Raw genomic sequence first — 12,746 nt, 5'->3', positions numbered from 1 at the left:
CAGCCCCACCTCTCTTAACAGCTTACCCTGAGGAAGTTGCCTCTGCTTGGAGCATAAGCCCCTCTCCACCCTTTCAGTTATCTTCTGCTCAACCTTCAGGTTTCAGATAGACTGCACCTCCTCTCACCTCACCCCTCTGAGACTGAGTTAGTTGGTGCCCCTCCTGTGTATGCCCAGAGCATCCTGACAATCTAACCTTTATCACAGTGCTTTTCAGTTTCTGCAACTGTCTCCATTACTAGATTGTGGCTATATTCCCTGTGCTGTACAATACGTCCTTGTAGCTTATTTTGTACATACTAGTTTGTACATCTTAATCCCCTACCCCTATCTTGTCCCTCCCCCTTTCCCTCTCCCCACTGGTAACCAATTAGTTTGTTTTCTATATCTGTGAATCTGTTTCTTTTTTGTTACATTCACTAGTTTATTTTTAAAATTCCTCATATAAGTGATATACAGTACTTGTCCTTCTCTCTCTCTGACTTACTTCACTAAGCACAATACCCAAGTCCATTCATGTTGTTGCAAATGGCAAAATTTCAGTTTTTTCCTTGTTCTTTTTTGTGTGTGTATCTGTTACAGATTTTTCATTTGTGGTTACCATGAGGTTTATACATAGCAATCTTTATGTATATGTGATTGTTTTTAGTTGCTGATCTCTTAATTTCAAATGAATTTTAACACCCCTGCATTTGTACTCTCCTCCTATCATGATGACTGTCTTTGACATCATATTTTACATCTAATTGTTTTGTGTATCCCTTAACTACTTATTGTGGATATAGATGATTTTACCACTTTTTTTCTTTTAACCTTCCTACTGGCTTTGTGTGTGGATGATTTCCTACCTTTATAGTATATTTGCCTTTACTGGTGAGCTTTTTCCTTTCGTAATTTTCATGTTCTATTTGTGGCCTTCTCTTTTTCACTTAGAGTTCCTATAACATTTCTTATAAAGCTGGTTTGGTGGTTCTGAACGTTTGTTTTTGATCTCTCCATAAAATCTGAATGAGAGCCTTGCTGGGTACAGTATTCTTGGTTGCAGGATTTTTCCATTTCATCACTTTAAATGTATCATGTTGCTCTCTTCTGGCTTGCAGAGTTTCTGCTGAAAAGTCAGCTGATAGACTTATGGGAATTCCCATGTATGTTATTCCTTTCTTTTTGCTTTCCCCTTTCTGCTTTTAATAGTCTCTCTTTATCTTTAATTTTTGCCATTTTAATTACAGTGTGTCTTGGTATGTTTCACTTTGGGTTAATCCTGTATGGGACTCTCTGTGCTTCCTGGACTTGGATGACTATTTCCTTTCCCAGATTAGGGAAGTTTTCAGCTATTCTCTCTTCAAATGTGTTCTCTGCCCCCTTTCTGTCTGTCTTCTCCTTCTGGGACTCCTATAATGTGAATGTTAGTATGCTTGATGTTGTCCCAGAGGTCTCTTAAAACTGTCCTCATTTCGTTTCATTCTGTTTTCTTTTTCCTTTTAGCATCAGTGATTTCCACTACTCTGTCTTCCAGCTCACTGATCTGTTCCTCTGCAACAGTTGGTCTACTTTTGATTCCCCTTGGTGTATGTTTCATTTCAGTTATTGTATTTTTCATCTCTGTTTGGTTCTTTATATTTTCTAACTCTTTGTTAAAAACTTCTAACTTTTGCTCTATGCATCCATTCTTCTCCCGAGTTCTCTGATCATATTTATGATGACTATCCTGAACTCTTTCTTGGGTAGATTGGTGCTCTCTTCACTTAGTTCTTCTTCTTAGCTTTTACCTTGGTCCTTCATCTGGAACATGTTCTTCTCTTGCCTTACTTTGCTTAAATTGCGGTTTGTATTTTTATGTATCGTGTAGGTTAGTTGTTTCCTGACCTTGGAGAAGTAGCCTTCTGTAGACGTCCTTTGTGTCCCAGCATCCCACTCCCCTCTTGTCCCCAAGCTATATGCTCTAGGGTTCCCCCCCATGAGGGCTGCATGGGTCTTTCTGTTTGGCAGGCTATGTGGGCAGTCTGGAAGGCTTGGGTAGCCCCCAGTCCAGTTGGTTGCCAGGCCCCACCTTACGCAGAGGCTGCTGGCTGTTGGTTGGCAGGGCTGTCACAAGGCAGCTGACTGCACAACCCCAGGCGGCCCTGGGGCTAGTACTGGCTCACTCGTGGGTGGAGCCATGATCCAGAAGACTCCAGGATTGTAGTCTGCCCACTGGTGAGCAAAGCCATGTCCTGAGGTTAGTGCCAGACTACTGGCAGGCAGAGCTGGGTTCTGGAGTATGTTTGCGGGGCCCCAGGATCCCAGAGCTGGTGTCGTATCACTTCGGGGGTGGGGGAAGGGAGATTCCTGACATGGGTGGAGTGTGGGGTGTCCCAAAGCTTTGTTGGCCTGCTAGTGGGCATGACCAGGGCCCAGCTGGTCCCAGGGCAGCCTGCTGTGGGCCGACTGGGTCAGCAGGCTGTGGGATTGCAGATTTCTTGCCTCTGGTGTCTGTCCCCTTGTGGGTGAGGCTGGTCCAAAGGTTAGAGCAGACTTCATGGAGGGCAGGGTTGGGGCCCAGGGGGTTCTGGGACTGGTGCCTACCCACTGGTGGGTGGAGCTGGGCCCTGGGCCCTCTGGTGGGCAGGACAGTGTCCAGAGGTGGCTCTGGGCTCATGAGGTCTTTAGCTTGTGTGCTGACAGGAGGGGCTGTGTCCCCAGCCAGTTAGTTGCTTGGCCTGAGGCATCCCAGCCCCGGTGCCTAGAGGCTGTTGTATGGGGCCAGGTCTTGGTGCTAATGAGCCAGAGGACGGGACCCACAGTGGTGCCCACCAGCGCCAGGGCCCATGCGGTAGAAGCAGCTCCCAAGAATGGCTACCACCCGTGTCTATGTCCCCAGTGGAGCCACAGGCGCCCCCCTCCAACCCCCCAGGAGACTCTCCAAGACCAGCAGGTAGGTCTGGCCCAGGCTTCTATCAAATTAGTGCTTTTGCCCTGGGTCCCAGAGCATGTGAGGTTTTGTGTGCCCTTTAAGTTTCTTCTTACCCCAGTTTTGTGGGACTCCTGAAACCAAGCCCCTCTGGCTTTCAAGGCCAACTGCTCTGTGGGCTCTTCTTCCCAGTACAGGAACTCCTGTGGGAAGATCCTCTGCAATATAATTACCCTCATTTGTGGGTCATCCAGCTGGGGGTACGGGACTTGACTGTATCATAAGCCCGCCTCTCCTACCCATCTCGTGTGGTTCCTTCTTTATATCTTTAGTTGTAGATCTTTTCCAGGAGGTTCCCATATTTTTCATTGATGGTTGTTCTACAAACAGTTGTGATCTTTGTGTGCTCCTGAGAGGAGGTGAGCTAAGGGTTTTTCTACTCTGCCATTTTGACCAATTTATCGGTCATGAACATCTTTGATAGATTTAATTCCATTACCTTTGGGGGTATTTTTTTGGTTGCTGTTCCTATTGTAAATGGTATTTTCTCTTGAATTGTGTTTTACATGTTGCCAGTGTACTGAAATGCATTTGATTTCTGTATATTGATCTTAAATCCAGCACGTGATAATGCTTTTGGATTCGCTAAGTGGAAAACCAAAATCTGTGAAAAGTGAGTTATTTCTTTTTAGTCCTTGTACCTTACTTTCTTTTCAGTCTAAGTGCTGCAGCAGGGGCGGTGTAGGGACAATGATGAATAGAGTGATCCAGGATATCCTCATCTCACCCCAATCGTGAATGGAATACTTCAAACATTTCATTTGCTCCGGGTTTCCTGTAGATATCCTTTGTGAGGTAAGGGTAGTTCCTTTCTGTTCCTAGTTTGCTAAGCGTTTCTATGGTTTGTTGCTGAATTTTACCAAATAACTTTTCTGCATCTACTGACATAATCTATTTTCCATCTGTTACTGATTATTTGGGTTCCTCTACTCCCTACAAGATGAGAAAATAATTTACAATATAAAGAAAACCTTGAGATCCTTTTAGTGCTTGCCTTTGTAACGCATACTGGCTAGTACAGACACTAAAACCCAGAAAGCCTGTTTATCCAGCCTGACGCTCCCTTGTTTGCTTTCAGGCCAGGCAATGGACCGTTCTAGTCCGTGGGGGCTGGTGGAGCTGCTGGCCGAGGGAGGCCAAAGAAGCCCTGCTCTGTCAGGTGCAGAGAGCACAGGCCCAGGGGCCAGGAACACGGGGGACCTAGAGGACACGTGACAGCTGCCAGACTGGAGAGGGGACAGGGCAGGCATCTCTTCCCCACCCTTGGCCATGGCTTTACCTGCCTCTGAGGTCCCCTTCCTAGAGCTCCACAACCAGCGTTGGAGTGGGCAGACCCTTTCCCAGAGGGCCACTCAGAAAATGAAGGTAGTAATTCTTCCAAAGAATTCCAGGCTCCAGCAGAACACTGGAGAGGAGTTAAGGTCTCTCGCGACAGGTTTTCCGAATGGTGGAGTCACCGGTATGAAGACGTGAGCTTGCCCTCATGACTTAACTGTGCACTGAACAACTCTGTCCACTATAAGAGGATCTTTAGACCCAGGGAACCAGGCCCACGGGACACAGAGGCCGGGACTGTTGTCTTCACACCTCCACAGGGCTGTCCAGGGGCAGAAGAACACAGAAGTGTGACCACAAATGGGACAAACCAGTACCATCAGGAGGAGCTAAAGGAAGCACAGAGGCTGACTCAGCATAAGGAAGAACTTTCATAGGGATTCCCTTGGTGGGAGGGATTGCCCCATCACAGCAAGTGAGCAAAGACCTGATGACCATCTGTCAGGAACTGGAGAGAGAAGATTCATGCCAGGATGGAAATGCTGACCTCCAAAGTCCCTCTGGCCCTGGAATATGCAGTGACACCAGTGAACAGAGTTGCCTGGGTTTACCCAAGAGCCAAGGTGGTCAGTGTGACATTTTGGCTCATGACATCATTCCGCAGGCTCTGCTGCCCTCTGTACCAATGAGTTTGACACCTCTCGTCCCCTGGGGTGGCCTGTGCTCTCCCCAAGAGCTTGAGAGCTCTTAGGAGCTCTGTGTTCCTATTTTGCAAATTGGATCAGGCTAAGATTCTGTACTGTGGGAAGGTGCCAAGAAGCCATCAAAGCCCTCCAACATGAAGGGGAGTGGAGGGAGGACAGTGGTTTTTCATCCACCAGTGTAGCACAAACAGGGGCTTTATTGGTGGGGCTCCGGAAGCTGTGACAGCCCAGCACGCAGGCTGTGAGGGCCTGGACAGCTGCTAGGAGACAAGACGTGAGGGGACCAGCCTCTGCACTGTGCTGCTTGGGACACGTTGTCCCTTTTCAGTTCTTAGAGGCAAGTGTGCAGGAAGAGGGTTCAGGGCTTCACAAACTGGTGGGTGACCTCGTAGATTCCCACAGACTCCTGAGCCTTTTCGTCATAGTCAGTCCAGTCCTGTGGGAAAAAATGGCAGTGTTAGCCTCACGAGGCAGCCTGGGACAGCATGGGGAGTGGAGGACTAGGACTCAAAAGGCCCAGCTCAGGCTCTGGCTCAGATCTTCAGGAACATGTCAGACCCAGAACAGAGCCAGACTGCTCAGGCCTGAATTCCTACTCTTCTAGCTTTGTGATTTTGGGCAAGTCACTAACTTCTCTGAGCCTTGGTTCTGTCCTCTATTAAAAAAAAAAAAAAAGAGGACAGCAGTAGATTTTACACTGAATGTTGAAAGAATCAAGAGTTAACACATGTAAAAGTATTTAGCCTAGGGCCAGGCACATATGAGAGCTCAGTAAATCCAGTTACTGTTATTAGGTGTTATGCAAACTGAACGTTTTTGTCCTTCCTTCCTCTGAGGCCTGACCATAAGCCTTCCTTATCTGCAAGGCAGTAACATGTCCAGTTGATTCTTGGTATTCACAGTAGTTATGTTCTACAAAGTCCCCACAAACACTGTATTAGTGAATACTGAATCACTGCTCCCAGGGGAAATACAGGGTTAGGGTTAGGTTCCTGGGAGCATATGATTCTGTTTAAAAACACCTTATTTAACATATATATATAATATACATATATATATATATATAGCTGATTCACTAATACTGAACTCACAGCCAACAGTGGTGTATCTCACAGCTGAACAAGCTTGTCTAACACGTATTGTGTCTGTAAGGCACACCCAGCTTTCCTGCGTGTGAACACTAGGCAGCGCTTCAGCACTACGCGTGGGGCTGTCGTAAACACCAAAATCACCAACAAAAAGCACGAAAAGTGTGGAGTCACCTTCCCACTGAAGAGCCTTGTTCACCAAAAGGGTTATTTCCACCAGGTGCCCTAGAGCTCCCCGCAAGGCCCCCAAGTCCCGTACCTTTTCCTGCAGATTAATGTCACTGAAGACTGTCCCGGATTCCACACCCTCAGCAGCAAACCCGGCCTGCAGGTGACAGGAAGGCAGCAGTTAATCTGGGGGAAAGGAGGCACTGGTCTGGCCTGTGGGTCCTGGTCAGGGAACAGGCCTTTCTCACAACACCTCTGGCATGGGAAGACAGAAATACAGTGTGGGCTACTGTTCTGGAATAACTACTGAGCTTCCATACCCTGGCAGCTGCCCTGGAACTAGAGTGGTTTCTCCAAATTAGAGCCCTGGCCCAGAAGGCAGGAGGTGTGGGGTAAACCCTTCCATCACCCTTGATTTTCTGAAACACCCTGGGCATGTCACTTCCCTCTCTGGACCTCAGTTTTCTTACTTATGAAACGGGGATGACAATACTCTCTCTTCTGCCTACCTCACAGGGTTGTGAGGTGAAAATGCTTCACAAATAAAGTGGCCTGAGCACTGGCTCTGGAATCGGATAGAAGTGGGTTCAAATCACAGCTCCATTGCTTACTAACTGCATCACCCTGGGCAAGTGGCAAAATCTCTGAAGTTCTTTTCTCATCTGAAAAATAGGATGTATAACTTCACAGGGTTACTGTGAGGGTTAAGTGAGGTAACATTAAAAGTGACAAGCCTGGTGCCCAACATATATTAGATGCTTAATAAATAATAACTGTTACTCTTAGAAATGAGAATTCCTAGTCCACGGTCTCTGTAGGAAGCACAGTTCTGCTGTCACTTCCTATACGCCCTCCCCAAAGATACAGGTTCCCCAGGAAGACATGCACCTGGGGCTGGAAATCGACTGGTTCAAGTCCTCGGCACTCAAACTCCACTATCGTCTTGAACTTCTCGTTGTCTTCGGCCTAGAAAGGAAGTGTGTTGAGGAGGTAGGTCCAACTGTGCCCTCAGGATGACTCCACAGCCCCTGAGAGCCCAGAATGGGACTCGGGGGCAACTCATCCTGTTCTGGAAGAAGGCTGCCTTGACCTGCTTGCCACGAGACCTTCTTGGATGTGGACTCTGGGGTCAGGGTGCCTGGATGTGAGCTCAGACACAGTTCTGCTTCTCTTCTCCTCTGGGCCTAAGACTGTCACCTGGAGCTGAGGAAACCACTACAGGTTTATTGTGAGAACCTGAACTAGGTGTAAATTGCCCAGTATAGGACTCGACACTATGCTCAATGAATGGTAGATAAAATTATCAAAATAAAAACTATGAAGAATGTTAAGCTATAAGGTTTCCAGGTCATCCGAAAGGCCCCAGTACACTTCACTGTGGCCTTTTGCTAACCACCCGCCATGCTGTCAAGGCAGGGGCTGACTTAAAGCCCTTGAAGTGGGATATGCATGTGGAGGAGGCATACTGAGGGGGGTGGTACAGCCAGGAAATTCATGCCTCCCTGACCCCTGGGCCCACAGACCCCAAGGACACACCCACACATTCATTCTCATTCTGTCATTTACTGTAGAAATGCTTCCTGCACACCAACCATGTGCCTGGCCCTGGATTGGTTTTTGTTTGCTGGTCTGTCTCTTCTACTAGATTATGATTTACTTGAGTGCAAGTCCTTATGTGACTTTTCCCTTTAACTTCAGGACAAAGCTGAGAATTTAGCATAAATCAGACATTTTTCAAAAATACCAAACAAGGAATGGATGAAGACACAGACCCAAAGCATACACTCCCTCCCTCACCTTTGGACTAATCTGTTAATGCAGTAACGTATAAATTCCTAATAAAATCAAATATCAAGGATGGATGCACTGTCTCATCCATGGATTCAGAGAAGGCTCACTAGCCCTCCAAGATGTAGACAAGGCAAGTGTTCCCAGTGATGGAAACTGAGTGGCCAGGTTGGGTCAGAGGTCCCCTAAGCTCCCACAGCCCAACACTTATAAGAAGGCAGTACAATAGCCTAGTTATGAGTCTTTCCTACCGAGCAACTCAGTCAGGGTAAGGTGAATAAATGATTGACTGATTGACAGTGAATGAATGACTGAGTGAATGAATGAACAAGTAAGCACATGAAGTCAATCAGTTCCATGGTGGGCCACTCTGGGGCAGATGTAACTAGAACCCAGGCTCCCTAGTTCCCGGCTTGGATCTAATCCCACCATGCCTGCCACTGCAGCAGGAAACTTACATTGTAAGGTTTGATGGTGCTGCTCAAAATCTCTGAAATGTAAAAGAGAAGACAAAGTCGATTTGAGTTCATATCCCGGCCCCACCCAGGTACCCAGATGTGGCTCTGGGCAAGAGTCTACGGCATTAGCTTGGATACCTCAGGCCTGGGTCCACCCACAGGTAACATGAGCATGCTTTCGGTCTGGTACCACAAAGCCGTGGGCCAGCCTGGCAGAGGTCAATATCCATGGCCTACCTACCAATGGAGTTTTCCCTTGAACACAGCTTGCACTTCTGGACCATGGAGGCACTGCCACGGCCTCCTTTCAGTGCCACGTTGTCCTGGCAAGCAGTAAACAGAACCTCTAGTCACTTATCAGTCAGATGTAAGGGTCCCCAGGAGACCCAGTCCTACCACTTATTATCAATTAATATTATAACAATATTTAAATACACACCATCTAGATCTACCAAGACCCAGACAGGGTGAGCAACTTGCTAGGACAAGAATCCTGGGAAGGCTTCTTGAGAGTGAGGAAAGGACTTCCCCTTGATTTTGAACTCTGCCTCACATCCCAAAGCCCATTGTTCCCAGTTGATCACACTCTGCCTGCCCTCCCAAACCACAAAAAGTGGGGTCCAAAGACCGGGGAGGTGAGGGCCACATATCCCTGCCCAGAGGCCTATGTGTGTCTGTATATGGGTATAGTGGTGGGGGGAGCAGTTACCATCAGCCGAATGTACTGCCACTTCTCTGAAATCTCACCACAGTTGCCACATTTCATCTTGGGGAGGGGGAAAAAGAGTATTAGTAAAGAAGTTGGCTCAGTTGGGCAGATGCTGAGGGAAGGGTAAGAACAGTGTGAGGTGGGCAGGCTCATCATCTTGTCAGCAATCTTACCTCATCCTTATGACCAGCCCCACTAAGGACATAACCAGACTTCTCTCTGGGCAAAGTGTTTCTCATGTTGTCTTGCTCATCCTCCTCTAACAGTCTGGCTAGGGATTCAAGGCTCAAGTAGTACAGAAATGGCTTCAAAGTCCCCACACACCTCCGTTGAGTTAGGAGCTTCCTGTGTGTCCTTACAGGCCCTGTAGGTTCCTGGTAAAAGTCTTTATCATTCTGTTGCTACTCCTCCTTTGTCTCCTTCTCTAGACTCTGCTTTTTGAAGCCAGGAAACATCAACTCCTCAAATAAGCCCTGGCACTCGGGCTTCAAAATACTTGGAAATAAAGGTGGGCGCTTCCTGAAAGAGGGCTTTTGCCAGGTACTGAAGGATTCTGGGGTTTAGACTAAAAGGAAAACAGATCAGAAGCTCCAGGATCTGGGAGAGTAAAGGGCCTCAAACTGCTCAGTTAAGAAAAGGACCTCTGTAGACCATCCCACTAGAGAACCAGATTTACCAACACAGGATGGGGAATTAAGAATGGAGCCATGCACAAAATTAAACGATTTCACAGTAAATAAAACCTAATCAACAAAAGAGAAGGTGAAATTATTCTTACTAAATAATCACAAGATCCCTTCAAGTAGCCTTTCGTTTAGTGTTTGTTTACATAGCATGAAATATGTTACGGAGGAAAAAATTACAAAAGATATTTCAAGGCACTGCCAATTAAGAATTAACCAGGGCTTCCCTGGTGGCGCAGTGGTTGAGAGCCCGCCTGCCGATGCGCGGGACACGGGTTCGTGCCCCGGTCCGGGAAGATCCCACATGCCGCGGAGCGGCTGGGCCCGTGAGCCATGGCCGCTGAGCCTGCGCGTCCGGATCCGCAACGGGAGAGGCCACAACAGTGAGAGGCCCGCGTACCCCCCCCCACACACACACACTAACCAGTAGGGCTTCCCTGGTGGCACACACACACACGCACACACACACACACACACACACACACAAATTAACCAGTAGGGCTTCCCTGGTGGCGCAGTGGTTAAGAATCCTCCTGCCAATGCAGAGGACACGGGTTCGAGCCCTGGTCCGGAAAGATCCCACACGCCACGGAGCAACTAAGCCCGTGCGCCACAACTACTGAGCCTGCGCTCTAGAGCCCGCGAGCCACAGCTACTGAGCCCACACGCCTAGAGCCCGTGCTCTGCAACAAGAGAAGCCACCGCAATGAGAAGCCTGCGCACCGCAAGGAAGACCCAACGCAGCCAATAAATAAATAAATAAATAAATTTAAAAAGAACTGACCAATAAACTTAAAAAAGCAAACATAAAATTCTACCCAGAAGAAAAGAGAACATTTAATAAGCATTTCTCATATAGCCGGAGAGAAAGCTCCTGTTCACCACTGAGATCAGGGTGGGAAACCTTTATGCGGCCCCGGCCCTGGCGCCCTCCCCAGAGCCTTACCTTCAGGTACCACCGGAAGTCCTCGCCCATGGGCCGGAGGTTGGTGACATTCTCCAGGGTGGCTTTGAGCTGCAGTGCGATTTTCTGAGAGGAGCAGCAGGAGGAGGAGCGCCAGGGAGACGGCATCAACAGCGCCCTGGCAGCTCCGCGCCTAGCCCCTGCCCGGCCCCGCCCCTCTCCTCCCCTCCCGGCATGAGCTGTGCCTTTCCGCTCCTTCTCAGCGCGAGCCCACTCCCCTCCCTCCCTCCTGGCGCGAGCTCCTGCCTCCCAGGTTCTCGTCACCCCCCGGCCTCTGCCCAGGCAGCGGCTCGCCTCCGCTTACCCCCATAGCGACTCGGCTCAGCCGGCGTTGGCTGCGGCCACTGCTTTCCGGCCCGTCGTAAACGGCGGGCGCCGCTTGCGTACCCTCCCTGCGGCTCTGGGCGGGGCGCGGAGGCGCGGGGCGGGTCTTAGCGCGCCGCGGCTACAGCCGCACACCTGGCTTTTTCTCCTAGGCAAAGTGATCCTGTGGAGGTAGGCTGAGTCCGCAACTAGCCGGTGCTCAGACCCGCGGAAGGCTGCCTCCAGCAATCGGTAATTCCAGATATTTCCTGAACGCCATGCTAGTCTGAGGGATACCGCAGCAGACAAAGACAGTCCTGCCGAAACCTCTGCGGGGTCCGCTTCCTGCTCTTCAGACTCCGCCTTTCCTCCCCCAACCTCGCGCTTGGTCCCTGCCTGCCCTTGGAGGCTTCTTAGATCACGTCCGTTCACCCAGCCCAGGGCCGGCTTCGTAGATTTGAGAGATGCGACCCTTTTCATCTCCTTCCTCCTTCCCCCAGGGGACCTTGCAGAGGGTTGGCTCGTGTACATGTCCTTCTCATTGTGGTCGCCAAGACTGGACACTCCCTTTCAGCTGGCTCTTCTCTGAGTTCCTGGTTTATTTTCTATCATACATTTACTGAACCTGTTCTTGTGCAGGGCACAGCTGAGACCATACAGAAGCTGTGAGCATTATAAGGAACAGCCTGTTTGAGGCTTTTACAGCTTCCTGAGGTCTAGTTTCTTTAAAATTTGGAGTGACTCTTTCGGATGTCTACTTTGCCACGAAATTACCTGATTGCCAGATACCCTTCTGTAGCAGAGGGTGCACTATAGCCAGGAAGCCTGACATCCCAGGTCCCAGATCTGCACCTAACTTGCTGCCCTGTAATCTTTGAAGGAGGCAAACTAGAGTGTGTGTGTGTTGTGGAGGAACACTTGCCTAGGAGTCACCAGACTTGGGACCTGTCCCAAGTTGGCCTGTCTTGAGGGACGTTGAGCTCAGCCTAATCACCTCCCCTCAGTCAAATGAGATTTATCAAGACCTATTTCCTTTCAGCGCCCACTGTCTGTTCAGTCAGCAATTTGCCTCATTAAGGAAGCCATGCAATTTAGCAGCAAGAAAAAGTTCCTACAGATTTACCTGCTGAACAAATCTCACACTATCTACAACAACTAGGTTGCTTCTTAATGGCCGCTGGTATTCTGATTTTAAAATGAATTATTGGAAAAAATTTCTGAGACCAGGCATTTTATCCTTTATAATGTATTAAACCAAACATTTACCCCCATACTGAAGTAGCTTCAGATACAGCTATAAAGGTGACTTTAAAAACCCCAACCTCAGTTATAAAGCTGGATGAAAAAAAACCCAAAATACCAACCACAATACTATTTCACATCTAAAAAATTAACAATACTTCATTAATACCAAATATCGTGTTCAAATTTCCTTAATGATGTCAATTTTACATTTCCTGAATCATGATCCATATAGGGTTCAAATGTTGTACTGATTGTCTCTCAAATCTCCTTTAATATACAGGTTCTCACTCCATCTCCATTTATTTTATGTTTACAGCTTATTTTTTGAAGAAATCAGATCCCTTGTCCTGGAGTTTCCCAGGACAAGGATATTGATTGGATTTCCACTGTATTTTTTAGCATGTTTCTCTA

General features: G+C 48.3%; 1 protein-coding gene across 1 annotated transcript; it reads right to left on the bottom strand.

The window, feature by feature from the left end:
* Positions 1-5,106: 5,106 nt before the first annotated feature.
* CZIB (CXXC motif containing zinc binding protein) lies at positions 5,107-11,385 on the bottom strand. The gene is given in 10 exon segments (XM_059063816.2): positions 5,107-5,365; positions 6,277-6,342; positions 7,074-7,151; positions 8,432-8,463; positions 8,673-8,754; positions 9,141-9,197; positions 10,770-10,853; positions 11,092-11,208; positions 11,211-11,321; positions 11,323-11,385. Coding segments are annotated over 10 exon segments (753 nt in total). The 5' UTR covers positions 11,371-11,385; the 3' UTR covers positions 5,107-5,287.
* Between the last annotated feature and the right edge of the window lie 1,361 nt (positions 11,386-12,746).

This window comes from Kogia breviceps, chromosome 1, assembly GCF_026419965.1.
Source record: "Kogia breviceps isolate mKogBre1 chromosome 1, mKogBre1 haplotype 1, whole genome shotgun sequence".
NCBI classification, from domain to species: Eukaryota; Metazoa; Chordata; class Mammalia; order Artiodactyla; family Physeteridae; genus Kogia; species Kogia breviceps.
The sequence above is the reverse complement of the archived record's forward strand: the minus strand, read 5'-3'. Positions and strand labels throughout refer to the sequence as shown.